This window comes from Ipomoea nil, unplaced genomic scaffold, assembly GCF_001879475.1.
Source record: "Ipomoea nil cultivar Tokyo-kokei standard unplaced genomic scaffold, Asagao_1.1 scaffold0813, whole genome shotgun sequence".
NCBI classification, from domain to species: domain Eukaryota; kingdom Viridiplantae; phylum Streptophyta; class Magnoliopsida; order Solanales; family Convolvulaceae; genus Ipomoea; species Ipomoea nil.
In genome coordinates, this window is record NW_017617241.1 from 93,212 (window position 1) to 120,791 (window position 27,580).

General features: G+C 36.7%; 4 protein-coding genes across 5 annotated transcripts; 1 reads left to right on the forward strand and 3 right to left on the reverse strand.

The window, feature by feature from the left end:
- Positions 1-107: 107 nt before the first annotated feature.
- Positions 108-9,536, reverse strand: LOC109178203 (paired amphipathic helix protein Sin3-like 2). Of its 2 annotated transcripts, none has more exons than XM_019327793.1 (24): positions 9,337-9,536; positions 9,144-9,219; positions 8,213-8,428; positions 7,927-8,110; positions 7,691-7,789; positions 7,323-7,496; positions 6,923-7,223; positions 6,574-6,710; positions 6,354-6,429; positions 6,246-6,275; positions 5,906-6,099; positions 5,295-5,449; positions 4,958-5,085; positions 4,578-4,832; positions 3,400-3,966; positions 3,214-3,296; positions 2,539-3,135; positions 2,242-2,339; positions 2,016-2,154; positions 1,774-1,926; positions 1,469-1,632; positions 855-966; positions 584-737; positions 108-496 (listed from the first exon to the last, which is right to left on the reverse strand). In XM_019327793.1, the coding sequence occupies exons 2-23, from the start codon at positions 9,215-9,217 to the stop codon at positions 603-605; spliced, it is 4,071 nt and encodes a 1,356-aa protein (XP_019183338.1). In that variant the 5' UTR covers positions 9,218-9,219; positions 9,337-9,536; the 3' UTR covers positions 108-496; positions 584-602. The 2 variants fall into 2 exon arrangements, with proteins under 2 accessions (XP_019183338.1, XP_019183337.1); XM_019327792.1 differs by having other exon boundaries at positions 108-490; positions 583-737.
- A 7,264-nt stretch (positions 9,537-16,800) lies between these two features.
- LOC109178204 (probable inactive receptor kinase At1g27190) lies at positions 16,801-19,064 on the forward strand. The gene has a single exon (XM_019327794.1). The coding sequence runs from the start codon at positions 16,954-16,956 to the stop codon at positions 18,763-18,765; it is 1,812 nt and encodes a 603-aa protein (XP_019183339.1). The 5' UTR covers positions 16,801-16,953; the 3' UTR covers positions 18,766-19,064.
- Positions 19,065-20,151: 1,087 nt separating this feature from the next.
- Positions 20,152-21,539, reverse strand: LOC109178022 (CLAVATA3/ESR (CLE)-related protein 25). The gene is made up of 2 exons (XM_019327520.1): positions 20,793-21,539; positions 20,152-20,694 (listed from the first exon to the last, which is right to left on the reverse strand). Exons 1-2 carry the CDS (start codon positions 21,062-21,064, stop codon positions 20,655-20,657), a joined length of 312 nt encoding a protein of 103 aa, XP_019183065.1. The 5' UTR covers positions 21,065-21,539; the 3' UTR covers positions 20,152-20,654.
- Positions 21,540-23,291: 1,752 nt separating this feature from the next.
- LOC109178003 (putative rRNA methyltransferase YlbH) lies at positions 23,292-26,749 on the reverse strand. The gene is made up of 10 exons (XM_019327492.1): positions 26,395-26,749; positions 26,209-26,303; positions 26,041-26,136; positions 25,486-25,590; positions 25,229-25,333; positions 24,811-24,949; positions 24,307-24,422; positions 24,163-24,219; positions 23,804-24,034; positions 23,292-23,714 (listed from the first exon to the last, which is right to left on the reverse strand). The coding sequence occupies exons 1-9, from the start codon at positions 26,561-26,563 to the stop codon at positions 23,960-23,962; spliced, it is 957 nt and encodes a 318-aa protein (XP_019183037.1). The 5' UTR covers positions 26,564-26,749; the 3' UTR covers positions 23,292-23,714; positions 23,804-23,959.
- Between the last annotated feature and the right edge of the window lie 831 nt (positions 26,750-27,580).

The following is a 27,580-nucleotide window of genomic DNA, read 5'->3' on the forward strand; positions in this document are numbered from 1 at the left end:
GGTGTGTTGGCCTAATTATTACTCCGTAATTGTTTATTACAAATTAAATGTCTTGTAATAAAGTGTAAGAGAAATCAACAATTTTTACCAGAAACAAAACTTATAAAAAAAAATAAAATAAATTATAAATCTAAGAACTTTCACTATACTATTTTAACAATAAAAGGGTACTTCGTTTACATAACTCTAGCAAGCAACAATACGTTTGCTAGAGAAACGAAAAAACTCTTCTAGCTTACAATAGAAGAAAAAACCAGTTACAGAAAGAATCCAATGGGGGGAGGGTTTTCGGAGATCCCAGAAACGATGCGGGGAAAATGAACGCGACTCTACAATTGACAATCTACCATGAAGCAAACCATATTTACAATACAAAATGGCTTAAATGCCATTACCATGAACTGACAAGATGGTACAGTTGAGAGAATCAACTCTGGTGTTGTGCAACTATCGCGGTCAACTTCTTCAACCGCGTATCAAGTATTGTTACCTACATAAATTATCAAGCAAGCTCTGAATATATACAGATGGGTTTCAAAGACAGTAGTATCAGTAAAACACAATCACGCCAAGTCATGTTACCTTGATTATAGGACAGTGTATCATAATGATGATGTCAAAAGACGATGAAACCTTTCTACTCTAGCACGGTCATGGGATGACAAACTTTCACCTGATACCTTCATTTTCCTCCCACAACGGATAAAGACGTCCTCTGTATCAAGGACATACGAGATCTGCAAGCAGTTGTCATCAGAAAACAGACTTTCTATGCTCTTTGATATATATGTTTCTTCAAAGAGGATGTAATACAATCCAACGTTAAATTAAAATAATAAAATAAAGTCACTTACCTTAGATGAATTGGAAGCCATCTTACATTCCAACCCATTTAGAATGATTACATTTTCCATTGCCATGCACACAGCAGCTAATTCATCAAGGTTGGCAAATTTTCTCTTGCTTCTGCACAAAAAATTGAAGTAGCCAGATGTTCAAATATATATGGTAAATGAGTTCAAAGTACCTAATCTTGTCTCCTACTCAAGTAATGATTAAATGAGTGTACTAGAGAAACGATGCTTAAAGAAAACCCAAATAAGACCATGTAAAGTGCATGCACTGGAATATGGGCTTGCATCATAATTGAAATAACGCGAAATTTATGGTAGGATTGTTTAAAGAAAAACCTTTTATGATCAATCATATTTGCTTTATTGTATCATCAGAATGTAGAGAAACATAGGTCACATCCTGAAGAGTCATGAAAGCTGAATCCACATCATGGATTGCATAACTTTATATTGGATTTAGGTCATCTAAATACTGTATTGATATGGTGCAGGAAATAGCATGAGATAGTATGAAATATTGACTAATCTTACAATGGGTTAAGGACAAGCAAATGCATCCTATAGCATGCCATATTGCATTCCTACACAATCTCTTGGGAGACGAAGTTAAGTACCTCTTTAGCATAATGGATGAAGACTCCTTTTTTCCATGTTCTACTGAAAGATAATCAGAATAGAGATAACCAGCAAAATTGGGGTCGACAGACACAGCCACCACTTCAGACTTTTCATTTCCATCATCCATCAATTGGATGGATAATCCACTTGGGCATGATGTCTACAAAAAGAAAGAATAAGTCAGTATCCCAAGGCAGTTAGTAATATAGTGTAAAAGTATAGCTCTCTTGGGGGGCATTTTTTGGGTTGGGTGTGTGTATGAGTGTGGTGGGTTGGGGGGCAAGATAGCTAAAGAACATACAGATTCAATACGATAAATGTTCTCCTCATGAAGGAGAACATGAGAATTTTCATAGTAGACCAAGTCAACAGAGTTATCAGGTTTCCTAGATCTTTCGTATTCGTACAATTGAAGCAGCTTGTTGTCGAGCTCATCACTTGAAACAGTTAAAAGCTGGAGGAAAAAAAAAACATAAATTTTCATGTCCAATTGAAAGCATCACAGATTCACAGCAAACTGCATCCAAGGCATGGTCAAGGTACCTGTTTGACTAGCTTGTATATCAATTTGTCTAAAGTAAAAAGCACATATGAGTGATTCCCAATTATTGACCGACAATCATCCTCAAACTTTGAATTCTCAGAAGATCCATCAAGCAAACTGTACAATGAGGTCATGAATCTGCAGAGGAATCCGCATGGTCCATGATATGAGTTAGAAAATTGTACATGTAATCACAGAATACAAAGTTAGGCACTTCTAACCCACCTGGCATAGGGATCAGAACTGTTCTCCTTTCCAGTTTTCCACTTTGAATCAGGTGATGATGAGTTGAGCTTTGCCAACAATAGCCTCTCATACAGTATCTGGAAAGACAGTAAAGTAGAACAGAGGTTTGGGTTAGTCCACTTAGATATTTCATAAAAATCCTTGTTATTCCCCTTATATTTTTATAATTCATTTTGTTGTTACAAGGAGGGAGGGAGGTTGAGACAAAATAGTAAAAGAACAACCATATAATCTCAAATGGAACAAAGTAAGGACAACTGGAGCATGTATTCTTACTTGGTGAAGTCTAAAAAGCACATAAAACGAGTCATTTCCATAAAAGACATGCAGACACTTCTTTGCACCCTTACATGGTGCAGCCACCACATGCTTTGTTAAAGGCTTTGAAGCAAGCAAAAAGCGTTCGGCTAAGGGCAATGACGAGCCATCTCCAACGAAATGTGCATCATTTGTGCCCTCAGCCTCACCTTCACTCTCTGTTTTTCCATCAACTTCATCTTGTTCTGCATCTTCCTCTTCTTCAGGCTCTTCTCTTGAGCACTCGTCTGCAGCAGATTCACTGCCAGAAACATCATCACCAGCCACAGATGCATTATCGCTATCCTCATCATCAGCATCTCCACCATTTTCACCAGCAGCATCCCGACTAGTCTCTATGCCAGCACCACTTTGGTATTGCATGGTCCCATCTCGAGAGGCACCATTTGGATAGCCAACAAAATTGTCCTCTTCAAAATCCCCATTTGGTGATAACTCACCCTCTTCCTTTTCATTTTTGGAGGGATCAGCAGAAACCTCATTATATCCATTAATTCTAGAACCTTCTACAAATCCTTCATTTGCCAAAGCAGCAGCTCGGTAATTCTCACCACCCTATTGGCATGGAGAAAGACATATATTAAGCAAGTGTAACCAACATTCAACAAAGGTGCTAGTTATCTGCATCATTACCTCTGATGATGGTATATCATCCATATTAGACTTGACTCCATTACCATCCTCAATGGTCCCATTACCAGGCCTTGCAGAACGCCCTGGGTGATGAAAAATAATTCATTTGGGGAATTACAATGAAGAAACTTAAGACCAAATACAAATGAGTAACAACTATGCATTACAGTTTGAACATATGCATACCTAAAGTGGATTCCACTATTGACCGTCCATGTACCAGAACTGTGGCATCAGAATTAGTTAACCGTTCATTGGCCACTACTAAAACATCATCTTTGGCCAAAGCATCTGAATTTTGGAAACTGGACTTAGACGAATTCATTCGTTGTGGTGAAGCATGTGCATCTCCATTACAGATAACTTTTGATTGCTTAAAATTTGTCATAACTGCATCAGCAGGACTTCCATCACTTTCACCACCATTTGTCCCGTTACTTTTTACTACATGATGCTTAGAGGAAACATCATTTTCATTGGCCTCTGAACCATGAAAGTGAGATGGAACTCCCAACATTGGTTCAAGGAAGGTGGTCCAGAGCCTCATAACTTTATTTAATTGCTCTTTCGTTGAGCAAACCTCTTCACATGAATATTTGATGAGTTTGTACAAGTCTTCATGGATCTCAGGATCAGCATATTCAAATTCAAGGTTTGGACTTATAGGATGTCTATTGCCAGCTGCAATAGCATGGACCACATCATCTTCTTTCTGCTGTTTTTCTTTCATCTCTTTTATTTCCGCAACCAAGGCTGGTAAATGATAAGAACATAGATTAGATTTTCATAGATACACAGACACTAATTGAATTGAAGATGGCATATAGAAAACATTCATAAGATCATTGGGTAATATCATCAAAATTTCACTAAGAGAGGACTAGTACAAAACAATTGGTACTTGTAACATTTAAAAGCAGTGGCATTTATTATGTAAATCCTAAGTCAACTGAAAGGGTTAAGTTGAACATACAACTTTTATAACAGAAACACAGAACTATATAGGCTAGGTAACATTTGGGTCAAACCCTAGATGCAAGCATTCAATATAATAATATAACCACAGATGGAAAACAAATTTTGTTTCTTACAAACGGCATGAAATTAAGTAATGAAGTAGGAAATAAATGCAAAACAAGTGTAGAGAGTAATTATCCAAGAGAAACAGATATGGATGAAAGTCACTAGAGATTACGGGCATTTGTAACAAACAGAATAGTTTTCATCTTCCCCTATACCATTAAATGTTGCCATAGTTCAATATTAAAATAACAGATGTGGAGCTTCAAATGGCAATAACTAGGGTACACAGGAACACTGAAACATGAAAATTGAAAAGCAACAACCAACCACCATAGGCTTACCTTTTGTGCTCAGGTTCTTTGAGTCTTGTTGCTTGAAATAGAAGCTACGATGATCCAGAGACTTGTAATGGTTCTTAGCATAAATTTCGGCCCAAACTTTGTTTAGATCTGACCGACACTTTGTCCACTCCTCCTGTTTCTGTTTTAAGCGGGTCAGTATAACCGGCAATGCAACAGATGGGTTTTTACGCAAAATGTCAGCCACATCCAGACCATGGTCACCATAGATGCGCTCAATGCATCTTAAATGTAAGGCTACAGAAAAGTAACAAAGTTCATCAGCAAATTGTAAGTTCACACATGTTCAAAAAATCAAGTCACCAAAGCAGAAAAGTGATCAATGGCTGACACAATAAATTTTGAGTCCAGCAATGTAACACCTGTAAAGTGGTCCTCGATACGGATAGGGCCATCTACACCACTTGTGTAATTATCCAAGGTATTTAGCAACTCTTCTGCACGCTTAATAGTTGAACTCACAGATTCCAGTAACATGTCTAGCTCAAATCTGAGATCACCAAGTAATACCCAATCATTAGTCATGGAGAAAAATAGCAAAACAGTTGTGTAAGAACTATTCATTCTAAAGTCATATCTAAGGATGTCAGCCTCATTTCCTATTCTGGTTAATTTCTTCATCATTCATTTATATCTTCTTACTTTAACTTTGTTTAGGGGTGCAAGTAGAGGATACAGCTTATATCAGATTTATTTTACCTATCATCTTCACATCTGAACAAGCTTTCTTCATATTGATTTCTGCGCATGTGCTTGAAAGAATAGTCCTCACTTCCAGAAGTCACAGACACCCAATGATCATTTAAGACTTGAGCACCAAGTTCCGACCTCTGGCTCGCAACAGGTATTGGATACTGCATATCCCAAAGATTCAGATTAGTGTGTACTGCTTATGCAGCAACCCTGGGAAAGCCAATATGGATCCTAGATATGAGGATGAACCCAAGGGTTCTAATTTGCTACTAGGCTAGTACTTTTGGGATGTGGTTTTTGGCCCAATTCAAGTTGCAGATCTATACAGTACAAGTGGCACACTGGGTTTGTGAGTGGGCACAGGGGTTTCAAAACTTATCTGTAAATCCCATCTTTTTTCCACAGTTTTCCCCTTTTTGCCTATAGGGAGAGAGGAGGAATGAATTTGAAGCAGAAACCCCTCTACATTAACTCAGCAATCTCTAGACCCACAAGAATGCAAGATCATTTAATCACCCCCCACCCTCTCAAAAAAAAAAAAAAAAAAAAAAAAAAAAAAAAAAAAAAAAAACAACTAAAACTCATATCATGATTCATGACCCACAATAGTTTCTTACATCATCAGGAAGCAGTCGATAACTAGGAGTGCAACGTTGACAATTTGTAAGGTCAAGTTCTTGAATGGACTTTCCCCAGTACTTCTCCTTGAATCGGTCCTTCTCCTTACCACCATCCATTTCACGTTTTTGACCTTTCCCTTTCTCCTCCACCTTAATTGATTTTGAAGTATGCCCCTCAGCCCATATAGGTTCTGTCATCAGGAATAAGTTTAGGATATTTTCTAGGAATATAAAAGCACCGTGTCAAAATGCTCCATCTATCAAGGACAAAAGTTTATACAAGCAGGTTGCCTGTGACTGCATATTATATATATTATAAAAGGCAATTGCCACCTACTTTTGCTCACAAAGCCAGCAAGAAATCCATCTGCAGAACAGAGCTCAATTAGCATGGAAGTCTACGAATGCAAAACAAGTGATGATACTCAGACTCATTTATATTTACCAACTCGCTCACAGCGCTCCAAGAATTCATTGAAGCCCTCCATGAGATCAGGATATTTTCCAAGTAAATCATTAATCTGAAACAAGTTTCAAATAAGTAATGATCAAACAAAATGAAAGCATCAACCAACCAAACTTGAAATATAAAATTATGGTCCCTATCCTCATAGCAGAAAGGGGGAAAGTGGGAAACTGCATAATAAAAGGCATAATAAGCATACCAAGCATTGTAGGTCTGCTCTTGTAATTATTTCTGTGCTATAAAGATGAAGACATTTCAAAAACTCCTGGTAACTTGCAGAACTGCGCAATCTCTCCTTCACCTTGTCACAGAAAGTGAATTCCTGACTATACATACCTGGGACAATAAGTCAGACCATGTCAAGTAGTAAAAAGGGTCAGGCTGGCAAAATTAATAATTAGAGAGAATATAATACAACAAATATAACTCTTGATGAACATGGAAATTCAAGGATAAGTATTTTAAATGCTCCTCCTGCAGAATTAAACATTCACTTTCACTGCAATAAAGTGACTACAGAAAGTAATAAATTGTGGTTATTCACTCACTTCTCAATGCATCTTGATCATCATAAGAGGCCAAAGTGCTGCTTGCTCCGAATTCTCCAACCTTCCGGGCAGATTTTTTTTTCTCATTAAGACGATGCATGCTTATATCTCCATTGTTCTCACTACTAGGTTCTCTATAATCATGATCATACTCTCTCCACTCCCTGTTTTCCTTTTCTTCACGCCGTTTTTGCTCCTTATGTATCCTTATCGTCGACTTATCATCATCCGCATCAGGTCGCTCAACACTATGGTCACGTTCTCCATAAGGCCCAATGATCCGGTCACGTCGAAAGCGTTGCTGGACATAGTACATGCAATCATTAATAAGAAGCTATGGAAACAGATATGAGAAATACCAATGCAAAAAATGAGAATGATAATGATAATATAAAGGAACCTTGTCCATATGTGAAGGCCGAAGCGTCGGCATGGCAGAGCTCCTCTCATCAAAACGATGAAAAGACTGTCGGCCAAAAGAAGGATTTGTAGCTGATCCTGTTGCTGAAGTATCCGGCAAAAATTTAATGAATTCTTCAAGCAAATCCGGGTGTTGTTGGAAAAGGTCAGCAACCTGATAAAACACAATGTAGATGTTTTGTTCTATTAATAGGGAAACTTTAATTCAAGAGCAAATGGAGGAACAGAGGAAGGGGCGATATGCCTAGCATTTTTTTGTTTCTGCAGAGGGCAACAGCGTCTCTATAAGACTAAAAATAAGAAAATTCCCTATAATAAATAAGTATGCAAATGAGTTGCATGCCTCACCTCCTTGTACACCTCAGTAATGCTTTTGTGTTCCTTTCGGTACATGTTCAAGATGTCTAGGAAAGATTTGTAAACATGATCATCATTTTGGAAACGCTTCTGCAGAGAAGCACAATATCTATCATTTTAATTCCACATGCAAAGTTAATTAATTTAAAATAAAATTAAAAAAAAAAAAAAAAAAACACACGCACACACACACACACATTATTGGTACAAGGCTACAATAATGTTACCTTTATCTTGTTTACAAAGTTTATAGCCTCTTCGAACTCAACTGTCCTCTTTTGAGGCACCTCTTCCTCATCAGTGAGGGTTATTTCATAACCTTTCGGCAAGAAGGTGTTAAACCCAAGAATTAGATTTGGATGCCCTTTAAATAAGTCTTTCACCCTTGCTATGACACCCGCAGTATCAATTCTGTAAAAAATTAATCAACATAAAGATATAAGCAGAATTGAAATGGTAAGTATCTTAACTAAACAATTAACACATTAAACCACCCAATGAAGAATGGTATACCTTTGAGCCTTAAAATCTTTCATAACATCAAGAAACATATCATACTTATCCCTCTGATCTTGGAACATGTCCTTAACTTCCTTTAAATAAGTTAATGCATCGTTGGTGGTAAGCTTCTGGGCACTCGCACTACCACCAATGCCACCTCCGCTGCTGCCTCCCACTCCACCACCACCACCACCACCTCCATTTCCAGGGGCTTGTGATTGTCCACAGCTTCATCAGGGGGGAAATATGAAAAAATTGTAATTAAGACTATATTGGAAGCATTGTTGTTCTATGTCTCTGCATCAACATGGTTGTTGTAACTCATATAGATAACTTCATTTTATTCCTTTTTCCAGAGCATGTGCCCCATACTAAAGTTGCTACAACAATATTTTAATTCACTCCTAGTATGTGCTAATATGGCTTGCTAATGACATATATGATATATATCTTTTGTTCTTGCATCTGGATCAACTTCACTCAATGAAACACAAAACTATAATTATGTCCATTGAAATAAATTGTCCTTTGTCAAAGCAATTTAAACTGAACAGCAATGAGAATAAAGCAAAAAACACTCCATGATGCACAAATATCATATGCTTATTTATCTTCTGCCCTATCTTCTCTCAGTATTCAGCAAGTCACATCGATATCTAACAAGTTCTGATCACAAAATTTAGGCAACCACAAACCACATAGCATAAAAAATCAAAGTTATCCACTTGCTATTTCTAAAAAAACTCAATGGATTCCAAACCTCGTAAACACCATCAAATATAAATTTTTACATCAAAACAACACAACTACATAAACTATGAAACAGCTCGTGCAAAGCATAATTACCATACACTCATAGACAGCAACCGTAGGTCAAATCTCGAAAGTGATAAAATTTCAGATAGACAGACCAAATAACAAGAATAATAACAGAAGAGCTTACGATTCTCCACGTAAAGAGCCAAATGGCCGCTTAAATTGAGGGTTACTATAAACGTCATCTCGTAATCGCTTCATGCCTGCAGAGAGAAAACGGAGAGAACAAGTAAACAAGAACAAAATCAGCAAAAACTTGAGAAAATCAACAATTAGCAAGGAAAACACACGTATATCGCATTTAAATTCAGATAACTCACCAGAGAAGCAAAAACCACTCAGCAGATCTAACCACCGCCAGAAGCAAAATCTGTTAAATCGTTTGGATCAACCGAAGAGAATCGTCTTCTTCAACGTCGAAGAAGAACAAACAACAAAACACAACACCGGTTGAGAAACAAAGAGGTAAAGTGGAGAAGAGGTGAGAACAAAACGAACTAAAAAAAAATGGTCTATGCGAGGAGTTTAACAGGTAATCTTACTACGTGAGACTTGAGTTTTGAAATCCTTGGGCTTATTCTTCTTCTTCTTCGATTCCACGGAGTAGTTTGCGGCTTTTGGGCTAGAGTTATACCACACGTAAGACGCTCCACTGTGCTCTAAGACTTAGCCCAAATCGTGTTGCCCTACAAGGTCAATTCTCATGACTCAATGCCTCAACTCCTTTCAAGTGTTTTTACTAGCAATTTTTTTTGTCACACCACGAACTATCCTGAGCAAGTTTTAATTATAGAAGATATTTTTAAATTCGTATTATATTCAGACTAATCTCTATTTGTCCTGAGCCGACTCAATTATGGGACAAATTGCTAGGCAGATTGATTTTTTCATACAAGAGGGAGTTTAAATTTCCGACATCTCTTAAGGGATAAAGTGCACGGCCACTCACGCCAACCAAACTGGTTTTTTAAACTAGCAATTTGCAAACATGACACGAAATCGAACACAAAAATAAATTACAATCTTAATGAATCAACCCATTTACAACACATTAAAATTTGCATATTTTTCTCTCAAATATTACCTACTGAATCAGTGAGTTAAGCCTATGCGAGCTTAAAATTTGCATCTTAATAGGTCAATCTGCTTACCCGTTAATATTACTATTTGTTGTGATTTTTAAATATTATTTTGTCATTTTATAAATATTATGTTGTGCTATGAATTAATATATTTTAAATATTTTGTTGCTTTAATTGTATATTTAATAAACAAAATTTTAGTTTTATTTTTTAAATGACATATCTAACATATTATAGTGTCATATCGTGTCATGTAAATCAAAAATATTTTAGTTAAACGAATTTATCGTGTTAATTCATTTAAAAAGTACTGTAATTATCATGAGATAATATAATAAAATAATTACCTTAGTAGATAATTATATGTGATATTACGTTATTTGTGTAATTGAATAACTAAAATACTAAATTCATCATATGTTGCCATTATGCCTGAGCACAATGGACCAAATTCATTTAACCTAAATTGTTATGTAAGAATAATCCATGGAGTAAAAGAATGCAAGATCTTAACACTTTGGGATTATAGGGGCAAATGGTTTGATAAAACCGCTGGCTCATACAATTTGACTGACTAATCATTTGAACATTTTATCGGGATAATTGAATCACTTTAATGACATCATCAGGATACAAATACAATACGATAGTAACGTACGGCAATGGAGAAATGTAGCGTGACAACAATCAATTCTCATCATTATCCCAAAAAAAAAAAAAATAATAAAAAATAAAAAATAAAAAAAATTGTGTATGTATCTTCAAGTATAAAACACTAGTTTTGGTATTTTCTTAATTTGTGGAGAAATTTTAGTCATTTTTTACGAGTACTACAACTAGCTTTCATTCTTATATTTCATTTTCTCCATATCTGTGATAACAAAAAGGTAGAGGAAAGAGGTTCCAAATCAGCCATTTCATGTACTAAACCTTTTTTTTGTAATGCAAAATAAAGCCTAACATTCTATAAATATTATTTATTTATCTTTCTTTGACTATATTAGGCCAAAACCCATTTCTTATCTTAAACTAAACAAGAGTAAAATGTAACCCAAATATGTTATATGCCGAGGTGAATAAACCTCATTGCTATCTTTGCGTATTTTGAGACCAAAGGTGTAACTAATATTATGTTATATTAGAAAGTTGCAAAACAGCGCTTTAAACTATATTTAAAAAATTAATTAGCCTCTAAATTACAAAAAGTTCAAATTAGAACCTTTAACTAGCTAGTCAAATTTGTACTATTAATCCAATTAATTAGTTGCCATATAATTGACCAAAAAAAAAAAGTTTACATATCATTTTATAAATAAAAAAAAAAAAATGGTGTCACTAACTTACGTGTTCAATTGGTTGGAGAAGTCGGTCATGAGTTCTCTATCTAGCTATGGATGAAGATGTTTGGTGACTTATCCGACGCGGGTTACTTTGCCTAATTGGGCGAAGAAGCCTCTCCAACAATTATCTTTTAAAAAATTATTTATTTAAATTGTCAAGTAGAACTTCCAACGCCGACTATGATTCTATGTTACATTTAATTAAATTTACTTGTAATTTACAAATTATTTAGTTTAATTGCATCAATTTGAGACACTAATCAATTTATCAAGTTTAATGGTCTATAATTTTTTATAGTTTGAGAGTTTAATTTTTTTTTTTTTGAGTATAATATTAATATTTATTTAACATTTTTCCCTTTCATATTAAATGGTAGGCAAACTAATTAACATTCCACGCCCTCAAAAAAAAAATAATAAATAAATAAATAAAAATAACATTCCACAGAAGTCGAATAGTTATGCTGTGCATCTGTATGCACCATGCATGGTGCATACAGATGCAAAAACGACGTCGTTTTATTAAAAACGCACGTCTCCCCTTTAAAAAAAAAAATCAAGTTCGATTCCTAGTAACAACATTATTTTGTTCATTCATTATGGAATTTTAGTTCATGGATTATGGAATTATAGTTCATCGATTATGGAACTATAGTTCATCGATTCTGGAATTATAGTTCATCGATTCTGAAATTTTAGTTCATAGATTCTGAAATTTTAGTTCATTCATTCTGAAAATTTTAGTTCATAGATTAGATTATGGAATTATAGTTCATCAATTATGGAATTATAGTTCATCAATTATGGAATTATAGTTTTGAACTTAATTTTTTTTTTAAAGGGGAGACACGCATTTTATAAAAACGACGTCGTTTTTGCATCCGTATGCACCATGCTTGGTGCATACGGATGCACAGCATAATTTGCCACAGAAGTCCATCTGGTTTAAGGTGGGCCTATATTGTCACCATATTTTTTTTTAGCAGCCTCCAAGCCCAACTATTAAAGTTCTGGATATTCAGGCATATGAAGCTATCTAAGCCTAAATACGAAATATTGACAATCTAGAAGGCCACAAGCCCACAACAATATACATCCCTTCACATATTTAAACCACCACCCCTTTCAAAAAAATAAAAAAAAAACCCACCACCAACACTCTGTAATATAAAAGTCATGTGCAACTAAAATCAAGACTTGCCAATGACCTTATGGGCAAGTGACTCTCTCATAGGTTTGAGTTTCAATGGATGCGGTATCAACTTTTAAGTATTGACGTTTTTTGTGTTTCAGTAAGTTGAGAAAGTAGTTATAAATAGATACTGCATTATAACAAAGTCAGTAGTATTCAAAAAAAAAAATTGAATTAAACTTGTGCACACCATCAAATAATAAAGTATTCAAACACTTTATTATTGATTAATATTACCATATAAATATTACATTTATATGTTCACTCAATCCGTAAAATAACCTCATGGAATAAAATCCGTAAAACAATCTTAGAAGAATCACTCAAATAAATACATATGATATTTTAGGGTTTTGTAGGTATCTAGACTCTTACTTCCTTACCACAAACACATTTTCCAAATTTTACACATTCGATCTTAACACAAAAATCACATCCCCAATTTTTTTTTCATAGTTGCTTCTTATAAAACGTCAAAGAATAATATACATTTAAAATAATTTCATTTCATATCTATATATAATTTTATATTGGGCAATAACAACCTACGCACATAATGCATACCATTATTAGTTTTATTTATTTATCAAAACGATAGTGTTGATTTACTGACTATTCGTTAAATTGTAAAATAAAAAAATATCATTCTTCAATGAAGGTCATCGTTTTATGACTTTTATCCCTTATAACCATCCTGTCCTATCAATTAGTTACAGAGTATTCATTTTATGCAATAAAGGATTTTACTGGCAAATTAACTACTTTTAACATGTCATCTACCAAAATCACCTTCAATCATTCGAGTCTCCTTTCTTTCTTTATTTCTTTCTTTATGCTTTCTACTACGTGTTATATCAAAGTATACATGTATATACAAGCTCACGTGCAGCATGCAAAGGGGTGACGTAGCTGTTAGAAGTTCTGCTGCAGTTATTCTGTTTGAAATTACATACATTATGTTATAACTAATACTCTTCCTTACAGAATATACTTCAATTTTCTTCATCTCTCCCGCTGTTTATCTTCTTCCTTTGCATTTTCTTTCTTCACTCCATTGTCAAGTACCTTACTTTCTAATGACGACATCTAGTTCAGAACAAATGCTTGAATCCAATGCCAGAGAGCTTTTCAATGAAGGTACCCCAGTTGCTTTTTACAACTTCCTGAACGATCTGGATGAAGCCGTCAAATGCGACGCATAAACCCTATATGATGTCGACGTCGACAAGTTTACCGACGGCGTAGCATCGAAGCTTGCCATTGCGATCCGTACCTCCGGTGATCCGCAAATTATATCTTGCTGTGTTCAGCTCACCATCATTTTCTTGGGAGTGAAGTGGAATTATATCCCAGCAAGGCTCCAATCAAATTTTCGGATCTTACTAATGCAGCGTTTGAAAGCAGAAAATGAATGGAATGCCTTTAAGAGATACTGCGACGATATTTCAATAATGGCAGTTCTGAATTTTTCAGAGTGGAAAGAGATATGGGATTTTATATTTGAATGTTTTATACTGCCTCAATAACACCGAATGGATTAGTGGCACTCTCTTTGATGTATGATTTAATTTCTAGTCATGTTAATTCTTTTAGTTGGATCACACCTATTGTTTTTCAGCAGTTAAAGGATGACTTTAAAGATAACATAGCCAGAACTGCTATCGTTGTCGTGAGTGCGAAGCTACTATTGCATTTAGCTGCTCTGGAAAATCATCACGAAATGTTGATTAAAATGATCGAAAAATTGGGGGATGCTGCCGAGGATATGGATTTTGGATTTAGAGCTTTAGAATCCATGGTTTTATGCTAGAGAAAAACTGTGGTTAATAAGGGATCACTTGTTATCCATGGCAGAGGCCTTGCTTAAGCTAATGAGTCGTACAAATGCAAGCGAAAATATGAGGGGAAATCCTCCTCGATTCCGATGGCATTTTTCCCCTTCTCCAAATGCGTGACTACCAATGTCCTAAGCCACTTTAGCTAGAGGATTTATCTTTTTTGGAAATCCCACATTAATAAAATAAGAGGGAAAATATGTGTTTATAAGGCTACGGGTTAGACTAGCTAATTGGTTGAATCTTTTAGTGTGGTTTGATTCATGTGCATTATAGCCCAATTGATTGACTCTAGCCTAATCTTAGCTTATAAGATAGTATCAGAGCCTATCTTGTTTGATCAATGCTCTGATACCATATTATAAACAAACTCTGATGCTAGTATCAGAGTCTGTCTTATTTTATCAATGTTTCTGATACTGATGTGGATAATTACCCGAGTGTATATAGTACCGTATGTATAGAGCAAGTAAGAGAATAGTAGAATAATAACAAAGGGAATAAGCCATAAATGTAGCTCAAGAATGTATTTTATTCATGAATGTTCTTGTATGTTGTCTAGTACATATTCTAAAGATAAGGGAGAGAGTTATCATTGAGGGATAGGGAGTCCAAAGGCTTCTCATTGTAGAGAGATGGAGGAGAGATGAAGAACCCCTAAAATGGAGGGCCAAGACCCCTTATATAGGCCCAAGCGTAGCCATGGTTGATAGGACTTTGAATGCCACATAACAATAATTTGCACACGCTATATATTATATACGCACACACCTCCGTCTAGAACTAATGTGATTCACACAACAACAGACAAATAGTAATCATACCAAACTACAACAGTTGCATTCACACTTGCTCCTAATACTTTTTTAGATCATCACTTATATTTTTAAAAGTAATTAAAAAATTAAATGCTCCTTTTCTAAAATCTATATCACATATCCGCACACACCACCACGTAATAAATATGTACTGCACAACAGTAACAAACAAATACTACTCGTGCATCCATTTTACTTGAAAAACAAACACTCAACATGCATCGACCCACACCACCAATAATTGTTTTTTGATATCACTTCAAAGAAATAACATTGTAATGCTCCCAATTTAAAATTCACACACGCCAATACAAACTTATGGACACACCTTCAAATATACTCAGGATTTTTATTTATTTATTTATTTATTTTGTAAAATAAACGCAACCTAATTGTACAACACCCATTTTACATTTTGCACAAGCCAAAGCGAAAACACGCACACACCATCGATTACATATCGCCTACGGGTTTTGAACATTTTTTTTCCTACGAAAAATGGTAATGGTTATCAGTATTATTACAGTGTACAACATCATGCACACACTTTTTATCATCTATGCACACTCCAGACAAAATCATACAAATGCTGCTCACAAAAAAAAATTAATAATTCTTTTCATTAGAATACTACCCATACCTGCGTAAATTGAATGTCATTGAATGTCATATAGCAATGACCAGGGATCGAGTCTCACCAGCGGCAGTGTGTGAGCAACCTTTCAAAGTGAGGATGGTTCCTTGTGCGCAGTGAGCACCGGTCTAGCCTCTATGGTTCATGTTCAGTTGAGTCACCATGATTTACATCCTCCCAAATGCTCGGGCCGGGGTGTGGGGGGCCTTTAGGTTGAGGTTCAACCTTTGAAATAATGTCATATAGCAATGTAATCACATGGTAGTAATAGTTATTACCATTCTTAGGTAGGCTATTACTGTGCAGAATACTACATTAGTATTCTACCCAAAAATAAATAGGCATACACAATTACGTGAATCTCCCTAAGCTTAGAATCTAACCATAATTATTTTCAAAATCTCTTTTAATCTAAGCCATCAAATTTAAATGAGTGAATGGTAGTGATAGGATCTCATGATCTCATTTTAATTAGGTACTTCATTGGAACCAAAGCCTATATATATATATATATATATATATATATATATATATATATATATTTGTTGTAAACTTATAATCACTACGTTCGGATAAATCACACATAGAAAATATTATAATTATATTTCACTCAATTGCCGAGTTATTTATAGGCCAGTGAATAACATTTTTAGCCTTAATATCCCCTGGTCAGAGTATTAGGTAAGTGCGATGTGTAAGTATCCATTTTAAACGGTGAAGACTCCATTACCTTTCACAAAGAGTTTGTTGTCATCATCTTAGACACTAATAAACCAATTTTCAAATCCCACCAAAGACCTAAAAAATTCCAGTCAAATATACTGCAATTCCATTATTGATCAGCTACCTTGTAAAACACAAGAAGACAAAATGGATAATATTAAACAATTCACCCAGAATTACAAAACAAATGGGGAATAGCTTTCGGCTTTGAAAGTCCATGCCTCTACAGTTCAACGCTGCATACCAAACTTCTCATCTCATCTGGACCAGTCGAAGAAGAGCTCTGAAGCTGTAGAACTGAGCGGATTTTAGGATGGTTGGGTTTGGGTTTTCCCGTTTTTTGAAGCTTTCGATTCTTCTGGTGCTGTTCGGAGTTGGGGTGGCTGAAGATGACGTCAAGTGTTTGCAAGGTGTGAAGGGGTCGTTTAGGGATCCGGACGGCAACCTGGGGCTGTGGAACTTTGACAACACGACGGCCGGGTTCATCTGCAAGTTCGTCGGCGTGGCGTGCTGGAACGACAACGAGAATCGCGTGATCGGGTTGGAGCTCCGGGAGTTGAACCTCGGCGGCGAGGTTCCCGGCGCCTTGCAGGACTGTCACAGCTTGCAGAACCTCGATCTCTCCGGTAATGGACTCTCCGGTACCATACCTTCTCAAATTTGTCGTTGGTTGCCTTATTTAGTAACCCTAGACTTGTCCAGCAACGATTTGACCGGGCCAATCCCCCCGGATCTCGGCAATTGCACGTATTTGAATAAGTTGATACTTAACGATAACAAATTGACTGGAAACATTCCATCTCAGATTGCTAGTTTGGGTAGGCTCAAGACACTTTCTGTAGCAAATAATGATCTCTCCGGTAGGCTTCCGGCGTCTTTTGACGGCTTCGATCCCTCCGGGTTTGATTTTGGGGGAACTGATCTTTGCGGCGGCCCGGCTGGGAAATGTGGAGGATTAAGCAAGAAAAACTTGGCCATAATAATTGCAGCTGGTGTTTTTGGGGCTGCTGCTTCTATGCTGTTAGGGTTTGGAGCATGGTATTGGTATTTCACAAAGTCTGCCAACAATAGGAGGAAGAAAGGCTATGGAGTTGGGAAGGCGGAATCGGATAGTTGGGTCGGGATATTCAGAGATCATAGGCTTACTCAAGTCGTGTTGTTCCAGAAACCGCTCGTGAAGGTTAAGGTGGTGGATTTGTTGGCGGCAACCAACAATTTTAGCACGGAGAACATCATAAACTCGATCAGGACTGGAACGGCTTACAAAGCTATCCTGCGTGATGGTTCTGTGCTGGCAATTAAGCGGCTGAATAATTGCAAGATGGGCGAGAAGCAGTTTAGGATGGAAATGCATAGGTTAGGGCAGCTCAGGCATCCGAATCTGGTGCCACTTCTGGGGTTCTGTACTGTGGAGGAGGAGAAGCTTTTGGTGTATAAGCACCTATCGAACGGGACTTTGTTTTCGTTGTTGCATGGAAATCTTGGTATGCTGGATTGGCCTACTAGGTTTAGGATTGGTCTAGGTGCCGGCAGGGGGCTTGCCTGGCTTCACCACGGTTGTCAACCGCCAATCCTCCACCAGAATTTCAGTTCTCACGCTATTCTTCTGGATGAGGATTTCGATGCCAGGATAATGGATTTCGGGTTGGCGAGGCTTATGGCACCTCCAGATGCACACGAGACTAGTTTTGTGAAGGGGGATTTAGGTGAATTCGGGTATGTAGCTCCCGAGTACTCGAGCACAATGATTCCCTCAACGAAAGGCGATGCTTACAGCTTCGGAGTTGTCCTTCTGGAGTTGGCTACCGGGCAAAAACCACTCGAACTCACCACTGCTGAAGAAGGCTTTAAAGGCAACCTGGTGGACTGGGTAAATCAGCACTCTGGATCGGGTCGTATTAAAGATGTCATTGATAAGAGCATATGTGGGAGGGGCCACGATGAACAGATCGTGCAGTTCCTAAGAATCGCATGCAATTGTGTTGTCTCTCGCTCCAAGGAAAGGTGGTCGATGTATCAGGCATACGAAGCATTGAACAAAATGGCTGCACAGCAAGGTATCTCTGAACCATACGACGAATTCCCTCTAATTTTCACCGAACAAGATACTAGCAGTCCTATGTAATATATGCAGAAGGCATGAAAAACCATTGTGCCTCGCCAAATGTTTCTCTCATCTGGTACGCTCTCTCGTATGCCTCTAGTGTAAGTGTTGTAATGTAATGTCCTTTTTACTATCGGGTTTTGAAAATATGTCTGTTACTATGGCTGTATACCATGATTTAGTTCATAAACCTTCCTTTTGTCAAGTACTTGTTGGATCAAAAGCAACTGCTGATTATTGTTCTATTGACATTTGTAATTTACACCTCCAATCTTGAATTTTCAGCATTGGAAAAAACTCCTAACCTGAAGCTGTTGATACATTCATGATTTAATGGCATGTATATACCTTGTATACTGACTAGTGAGTTAAAAGGAGGGGTAATGGATCTGATATTTTCGAGTACCCGACTTTCTTGAACCCTAATATTAACGGGTTTGAATAGTGGATAACCGGGTTCATGACGAACTCGGGTAGAATAAAAAATATCTGTCATGAGTTCAGGTAGAGAGTAGATATGTATTTGTATCCACAGTCACACACATCAAAATCTACATGAGTCTAGGAACCCAAAATTTGAGGGATTTTGTGGTGTAGGCATGAAACGACAATGAAGGACAATTTCTTCCATCATTCCATGCGTTTGAACTTTGAATCTCCTTACTTTTGACCCGGTCTCACTTTCTCTCTAAGACAGTCTAATCAAACCTAAAAAGGATCCAAGACCCACACTTCATCCAATTGGAATGATTTTTCTCGGTGTTGATAATGATTTGTGTCAATAGTACTAAATACAATTATGCATATTATTTTTTGTTATACTGTACACCTTGCAAATTATATCATGGACGAGAGTCTACCTTCATTGTAGACTCTGGTCCAAAAATAACTTTTAGATTCTACATCTATAGTTGACACATTTTGTACCTGCAGTTAATAGTTTTTATAACGGTAGCTATCATATTATGTGTCAGCAATTATCAAGTCAGATTCTGTATTTATAGTTGACACATTTTGTACATGCAGTTGATAGTTTCTATACCTGTAGTTATTATATTATGTATCAGCAATTATCAAGTTACTTGTTTATATGTACAGAAACCATTAATGGTAAGTACAAAATGTGTTAATTGAGTACAAAATTTTTGTATCTGGTTCACAATGCAATATGGACCCTAGTTCATGATATAACAATTGCGTTGATGTCAATAAGGCTATCCAATTAAAGCCCACGTTCAATATTTAAATGTTGGTTTCCTCTAAAATTACTTTTGTCTTTACGATGCTCGGTATAACTCTAAAATTATGCGTGAGCACAAATCAAGGCAAAGAAGAAGAAAAAATGTTGGGGAAAGAGCAGCTTTAAGACAAACCCGTGCCACTGCTTTATCTGGGAAACACGAGCCATTTGGTGCAAAAAGAGGCAATCCAATCGTTAAAAGCAAAGGCAATGCTCCTTTAATTCACACACGGTTAGATTTCTTGGGAAGCACTCCACTTTTTTTCACTGTAATTCTCTCATTTTCTTTTTTCTTTTTCTTCTGCAATGCAAAAAAAAAAAAAAAAAAAAAAAAGAAAGACAACCCATAAATCTTAAAAAGTGCAGACAAACACATACCTATGACTATCATATGACTCCCCTCAAAAAGCTGTGGCCTTTGTTAACACCCTGCATACAACCACCATTTTTAGCTTCATGTTGCTGCTTGTAATTTCAGTCTTTGATCTCTACAATCACACGCTTCGTTTTCTCAATGTTTTACATTCAGCACAAAACCGACATTGCCAGAACAACAAACAAGGATGGAAACTTAATCTAGGATGTCTCGACAGATTAATGATGTAAAACTAATAAAACATTTGCATATGAACTGCAGTCTGCAGCTTCTCCATGGGAAGCTTTTTTGTACTCAGGGTTGAAGAGGCTGTTGTCTGTATTCCCCCGCTCTCCTGAAGAACAAATTGTAGGAAACGACGATAAAAATGCTACTCTAGATGAATTCTGTTACGTTAAAGCAATGAAGAGAGTGCAGGGGGGGTGAGAATACCTGTTGTGAATGGGATCAGGTCCATTTGGTACTCTTCTTTTGCTGACATAGTTGAAATCAGAGGCGTGATGAAGAGAATGTTGTCTGTTGCTTCTTATCAGCTTCCAAATGTCGAAATTTCTTGGGGGGATCGTCGTGGCCTCTACTATGTCAGCTTTTGTTGCCTGGTTGTTGGCCAAAACTCCTACAAACAAAAACCAGAGAAAACTAACAAATAAAACACCCGCTATTGAAGCCTTCACAGTGCTCGATCCACCACCCCTGCCAGCCATATCTCTTTCCCCCCCGCTACTCTCTGCTACCAAACTTCAACTCACCATAAGCTAGGCGTAAAGGCCGGGAGGACAAAACCACCATATTTCTGTTAAGACGACAATGTTGCAGGTAGGAGCTAACAGATCAAAATTTTCAAGCATAAATATGAAGGTGGGTAAGCACTAAGCAGTTGTGTCCATAGAGAACACAAGCAATTCTGTCACTCTTTTTTGAAAGACCAACTATCATAGCCAAGACTTTTATACAACCAAAGAAACAAAAAAGAAACTAAAAGCAAGAAGAGGGAAAAACAATTAAAATTAGAAAAAGAAAACTATTTAAAAACAAAGTTAGTTGTCCCATACTGCTTTAGGTTGATTGGTTTCATTGGGAACTATTCCTTTACTGTGGTGTGTGCATTTTCATGCAACAGCCAATGGGACACTCCCCCTTTATTTTTCAGGCACAGTTCGTTTTAAAGGGAAAGAGAAGCTTTGGTGTCTCACTTTATTTTCACCCTTCTTGTTGGAATGTCCCACTTGGAAAATGACATTGGATTTTCCATTTCCTTTCATCGAATATTTTATACTAATCCCTGTTTCATCATTCATCGTTCTTTGGCTAGTTTATGAACAGCAGAAGACAAAAGGGAAGAAAAACACAATACCCTGACAAAGTATGACAGATGTAGTGTCTGTCTGATTAGCTGGGATCCTCTTTCCCGTTTTCACCACTATCACTCTGACAATATTTCATCCTAAACGACGAAGGGACAAAATAACATACACACTGCAGTCTCTGCAATAATCAAATAGACATCCTCAGTCCTTAAAAAAATTAAGTTAATAGCAGCTAAAGTCTCTCGACTATTATGGGTTTTGTCCTCTGTTGGCAATCCCGTCTAAATTGGAGTTATTAGTCTTTCCACTACCTGGCGCCTCCTTCCTGGTATCGGTTAAACAACTCCAAATCAATGTGAAAGGTTACTATTCTCAAACAAACAAACCCACCTTCATTCTGCCTGTCTAATTATTTGATCTACCACCACAGTATCCCAAAATGCAAGAAAATGATGGTAACACTCAGAGGAGATAGACAAGATGTCATGCCTAATTGAGCATATTATTAGAGGCACTTTTCTAGCAATAACAGGGAATATATCGCCGGGGCAACACTCTCGAACATGTTGAAAACGAAATAATATATAAGTTAAAAGGCGGAACCTGAAAAAGATATACAAGTTCACCAGACAATATGTAGGAGTGTTCATTGAGGCCTACCAGTGTGCAGTCCTTTGCGAATCTACAAGATAGTGTATGAAGTAGTTATTGAATTGCATATGTTAAAACATACCAGTGAATGATCAAAGACAGCAAGAAACCGGGAACATAAAGTAAGGATGTAGAAGTGAGAAAGATTGAAAGCACCTATCATCCAAACTGTCCTTCATGGGGATACGCTGAAAAAGTGGAAACCAAAGTACATTGTAGTAAATATTATTTATGGTTTTAACTGATCACCATCAAATCACCCCAAGTATAACTGTAACACCACCAATATCAAACTAACAACAATTCACCACGCAATAATCATGGCTCATTGGATAAACAAACCCTCTTAATCCATTTTTTGTTGAAAGAAAAGGGTAGAGGCTTGCTTAGATGAAACTCAAGGTGCCAAATAACACTGTCCACTATCCATGTTAAAAAAAAGACACATATTTTTCACTTAGGTTCACAAAATTGTTCCTCGTCCTGAGATGGCCTCTAAGACTTCAAATTAGCTAGCTAGCAACATGCTTACTATTATTTATCACAAAACTGATAGACAATCAGCTCAACAAATATTTGGTCCAAGCAGCATTCATAAAAGGAGCTGTTTGCAGGGTCACCCAATGCCCTCTTTTTCTCCATTTCACAGCCCCCCTCTCAAGATTCAAGAAACAAAAAACCAAGACCAACCAAATCTCCACCCTCCCCACCCACCCCTACCCCCCCCCCCCCAAAAAAAAAAAAAAATAACAAAAAATAAAAAATAAAATGATGGGTGTCCATGGGAACAGGATCCTCGATTTGATATTGGTATTTCACACTTTGTCACAAAGTTAACATTATTGGAATTGACAAAACAAAAAGAAGGAAAAAGGAGACTAAACACAGCTATGGAAATATGTAAATCTGCAGATTTGGGTTAAGAATGTCCTGAAAGGTCAGTGTTTTGGTATTATCAAGTATTCTGCTCAAATCAACTTAATTTGTTATCTCAATCCAGAGTAATCATAAAAACCGACAGGCACTAAATGCTGTTTGGCACAAAACACCATTTACAGGAATAGTTCTAATATACATAATTAAAGCAAGGGCCAATGAAACTCTCTTGGAACCCAAAATGCATTGCAGCATCCTACTAAAAACAGACAAATCCCTTATAGTGAGGTTCACTGAACATCAGCACACTGTAAAAGTGATGGTAAATGGATTAATAACTTACAGAATTGAAGAAAGTGTTTTATATAGGTACAGATCAGCTACTAAACTAAAACTTTCAGTAGAAACTAATAATGTTGCTTTCTCACAATTGGCTCAGAATGTTATGCCTAGGCAACCGGTAGATCCTCATACTCATCAAAAAGCTAGGATAGAAGAAAGTGCGATAGAAGTAATTGACCTGCAATATATAAGACCATTCATCATATGCTGATGCACAAACATTGAAACCACACAAGTAGACAGAGTAGACCAACAACAGAAAACTACCATGCCAATATAGCCACGTTTGACGGCAATACAGGTCGCACCCCTTTTAAGTCTAGTATGAGATGCACATGGCTTCCACAAAAGAAAATTGCACATTGCCATATCCACTTTCTACTTGTATCAGGCTCTGTCTACTTTGTCCATAGGAGTCTTTCCTCAATTTCGTCTTTTTTGTGCCCACTTTGGTCCATATATGGCTAGATGTGTTCGACCAAACCGTCGATCAGATATCTGTAGTTTTTAGGCCACCAAAGATAAATAAATTAAGTAAAAATAAACATTTAAAACACAGTCCTGTTACCCTGGACTCAACTAGCTTTTGATGGTACACATGAAAAAGAAAATGGTCATAGACATACCTTCAGAAGGCCGCCACATGAATCTGGCATGTCAGTTCTTAAAGGGTACTCTACTACCTATAGCACACCAAAATGCCATAACAACAGAAGAAACAATTGCTGGAAAAGGAAAATATCAAATACAAAGTACAAAAACTGACTCACTATGAAGGTATCCTCCCCCACAACTGAGGATTTTGAAACTTGATTCATCAATATGCCATAATCTACTTCCATGTATGGAGGCGTGACACTAATATAGTCAAAAGCCCCATATTTGCCTGCAAAAAGAAATCTCAAATCTGTCAGATTTGTAAAATGTGAGGCAAAAAACAGCATGTCAGTTTTTCTTAAGACATTTCAAACTTGAAACACATAATCTATTCCAGCATCCAAAAGAACAACATATATTGTTTCCTCATTTTGAGAAATTATGGGTGGAAAGAGGTTTAATTTTGTCTACGGGCTAGATGAGCAGAGGTAACTTCAAGCCTTCAATCAGTAATCTCTCTATCTCACCTTTACTAGTAGAAATAAATTTTAACCGAAATTGTTAACTGCAACCAATTGAGGCTTTACATGTTCCTTTTATTGTAGTAATTTTCAGACATATCCTTTTTGTTTTTTTTTTAGGGGGCAGGGGAAGGAGGACAAGAGGAACTGACATACCAACAAAATGTTCTGCTTGCTCCAAAAAGTTTTCAACACGAACAGTATGTATAACTGAAGCATCAAGGAAACCAGTCCATTCTAAGTTTGGGCGCAGAATATCTGAGACTACCCAAGGATCCATCTCAACAAAATGCACCTGCAAGTTTTCAAGATCAGAAAATAAAAAGCCAAAAAACAAAGGCATTTAAGATGAGAAGTAATATGAAGATAGAGTTCAAAATGATATAGCAAAAGTAAATGCCAAGATTGCATCATAATCAAGTTTGACCTCCCAAGGAAGCTAGTCATTCTTAGCCAGTAATAAATACTTACTCAGTTACTCCAATCACAAGATGGCAAGTCGAATGCAGCTATATCATCACTCAAAGTGTCAATACACACACACACAAACACAGACATCAATCATAGGACAAACCTCTGAACAGCCTCTGCTGATAGCTTCAATACCAACAGATCCTGTACCACTATACAAGTCTAACCACCGACCAGGCCTCAAAGATGCAGGGCAACCACCAGCCACCTAAACATTTGAGAACAATTTCGCAGATACAAGTGGAGGCATCAAGATAGATTCATATCATGATTGTCTCATCCAAATTGCAGAAAAATATCTGGTAGAACTTTGCAACATATCAAGCTGAATGAAATCAAACAAAAGATAGTATGGTGGACCTGCAAAATGCCAAATGCTGCACCTTTAACAACTTCCATCATGGGACGCACATCCATGCCCTTGGGTGAGAGCAACTTCTTCCGTCGAGCTGTCCCTCCCAAGACCTACATGACCAAAAGTATTAGGCGTCAGGACTAAATTAGATCCGATTCCACAGATACAGTTGAAAAACAAAACCTCGTTTAGCAATCAATTAAAAGCCAACTTTATGAGTTCCATCCTCCAAGCCCAAAATTTCCTTTCCAGATAATGAGCTTGCCATTGATTTATTTAATCATATATGCCTCTATATCACCCTTTACAATATGCACGATTTTTAAAATCCAGGACACATAAGAAAATGATTAGCATTCACAATTCACAGTAACATTTAGTAATAAAATACAGGTACACCAAATGAATAAGTCACCTAAACGACTACTCCTAACTGAAACCAGAAAATTGGTTGATAACACAATGTCTTCAATAGTTCTAATAAACGATTATCAGCTATATTTATTTCATCACTGGCAGACACGGTAGAGAAATGACAAAATAAATTGTTAAATGCAAACCTGAAGCAACCTATGCGTCTCCCGGGGAGGCTTGGTTTCTTCAGGAACAACAGCCTTGCCCCTTCTGTTCTTCGCCTGCTCTTTTCTCCTCTTTGGCTATAACCCATCAAAACCCTAATGTTACTCTCAGTTACAAAACGAAAGCGGGAGAGAGTGTGAGAGAGAAACCTTTGGAGAAGGGTCGGACATAAACTCGTCTAGATCGAGACCATATTGTTCGAGCAGCTGCCTTTTCTGGTCAAGTGGAAGTTCATTGTTGGATTCTGATAACACCAAATTAAAAAAAAAAAAAAAATTACAATTAAAATTGAATAGAAAGAGAAATCTGCAACAGGGCGAGATCGAACAACATACTGTAAGAGAAGGTTATAACGAACGGGCGGCGGGGATAAGTGCCTCTGGAAACATAGCCGATTGAAGCCGGATTGGAGAAACGCGAAACGGGGTCGTTAATGGCGGGGCGGTTTCGGGCGCGCAGTGTAGAAATAACCGCAGAAATGCTATGAGTTGATGAAACCGCCATTACTGGCGCCCAAAGCTACAGATAGCACAGCCGGAGCAAGAAGGTTCCGCGCGCGGAATGGTGGATGATTTTCACCCTTTTATGAGCTTGGGAATTTCCTCTTTACGTCAGTTATCCTTTCATGTTAATCACTGAGAGCTAATTCACCATTTTCTGGATAAAATGGTCACAAGTATATGTGAATATCGAATGAAAATGACATGAGCTATTGAGCTATTTTCTCTTTATCTATGTATCAACACCTAAATACTACTCCATATTAGAATTGATATCTGTTGTAATAAAGATTGAATCAAGGTTACTGAGCTATAATGTTATAAATCATAAATGAATGAATAAAATCAAATTGAATTCCTTGTCTGGAGTTTGAGGAAGTCTTCTTCGTGTATATTATGAGGGAAGGTAATAAGTGTGCTGATTTTCTTGTAATTTCGATTAATTTGTAGAAACAGATACGATGGTTCTTGAGGCCCCTCCAGAAAATATGTTGAAGCTCTTGGTTACTGATGCTAGCGGAGCAAGATTTAAAAGAGTCAGATAGTGCCCGCTTAAGGCGGTGGCAATTATTACCCAAAAAAAAAATTAAATTGAATTCAATTAATTAGTTAGTGCTCAAAATATATAAACTTATATATTTTCTCTTTTTTTTTTTAAAAAAAAATGTAGAACTCTTAATAGTATTAAAAAAATAATAATAATATTATATAAAGTTGAAAACTTTTTTAGATTACAAAAGCAATTTGTAGTCACTATCTGAAGGAGAAATTTCATCAGTTCAAACAAAAAAAACTAATATGCTGCTCCCATTGAGGATCGAACTTGAAATCATGTGATTACAAAGCTAACCGTTGACTAGCTTGGCCTGGTTGCTCAAAAGTTGAAAACTTTGTCACAGAATTTTGTATCGAAACAACATAATAATACACAGTAGAGATTCTGGTAACAATTCAGAAGGAAATTTTAAAAATAATAATAATACAATTCAGAAGGAAATTTTAAAAAATAATAATAATAAGA

Excerpts from the sequence above, each read along its gene's own strand:
- LOC109178203 (XM_019327793.1), bottom strand. The coding sequence starts at position 9,217 with ATGAAGCGATTACGAGATGACGTTTATAGTAACCCTCAATTTAAGCGG. Across the intron at positions 3,297-3,399 it reads AATAGTGGAATCCACTTTAG|GGCGTTCTGCAAGGCCTGGT; the intron begins GTATGCATATGT and ends TTCATCACCCAG. Across the intron at positions 1,927-2,015 it reads TATACAAGCTAGTCAAACAG|CTTTTAACTGTTTCAAGTGA; the intron begins GTACCTTGACCA and ends TTTTTCCTCCAG.
- LOC109178204 (XM_019327794.1), top strand. The coding sequence starts at position 16,954 with ATGGTTGGGTTTGGGTTTTCCCGTTTTTTGAAGCTTTCGATTCTTCTG.
- LOC109178022 (XM_019327520.1), bottom strand. The coding sequence starts at position 21,064 with ATGGCTGGCAGGGGTGGTGGATCGAGCACTGTGAAGGCTTCAATAGCG. Across the intron at positions 20,695-20,792 it reads CCTGATCCCATTCACAACAG|GAGAGCGGGGGAATACAGAC; the intron begins GTATTCTCACCC and ends TTTGTTCTTCAG.
- LOC109178003 (XM_019327492.1), bottom strand. The coding sequence starts at position 26,563 with ATGGCGGTTTCATCAACTCATAGCATTTCTGCGGTTATTTCTACACTG. Across the intron at positions 26,137-26,208 it reads TGTCCGACCCTTCTCCAAAG|CCAAAGAGGAGAAAAGAGCA; the intron begins GTTTCTCTCTCA and ends GATGGGTTATAG. Across the intron at positions 24,423-24,810 it reads GCAAGCAGAACATTTTGTTG|GCAAATATGGGGCTTTTGAC; the intron begins GTATGTCAGTTC and ends TTCTTTTTGCAG.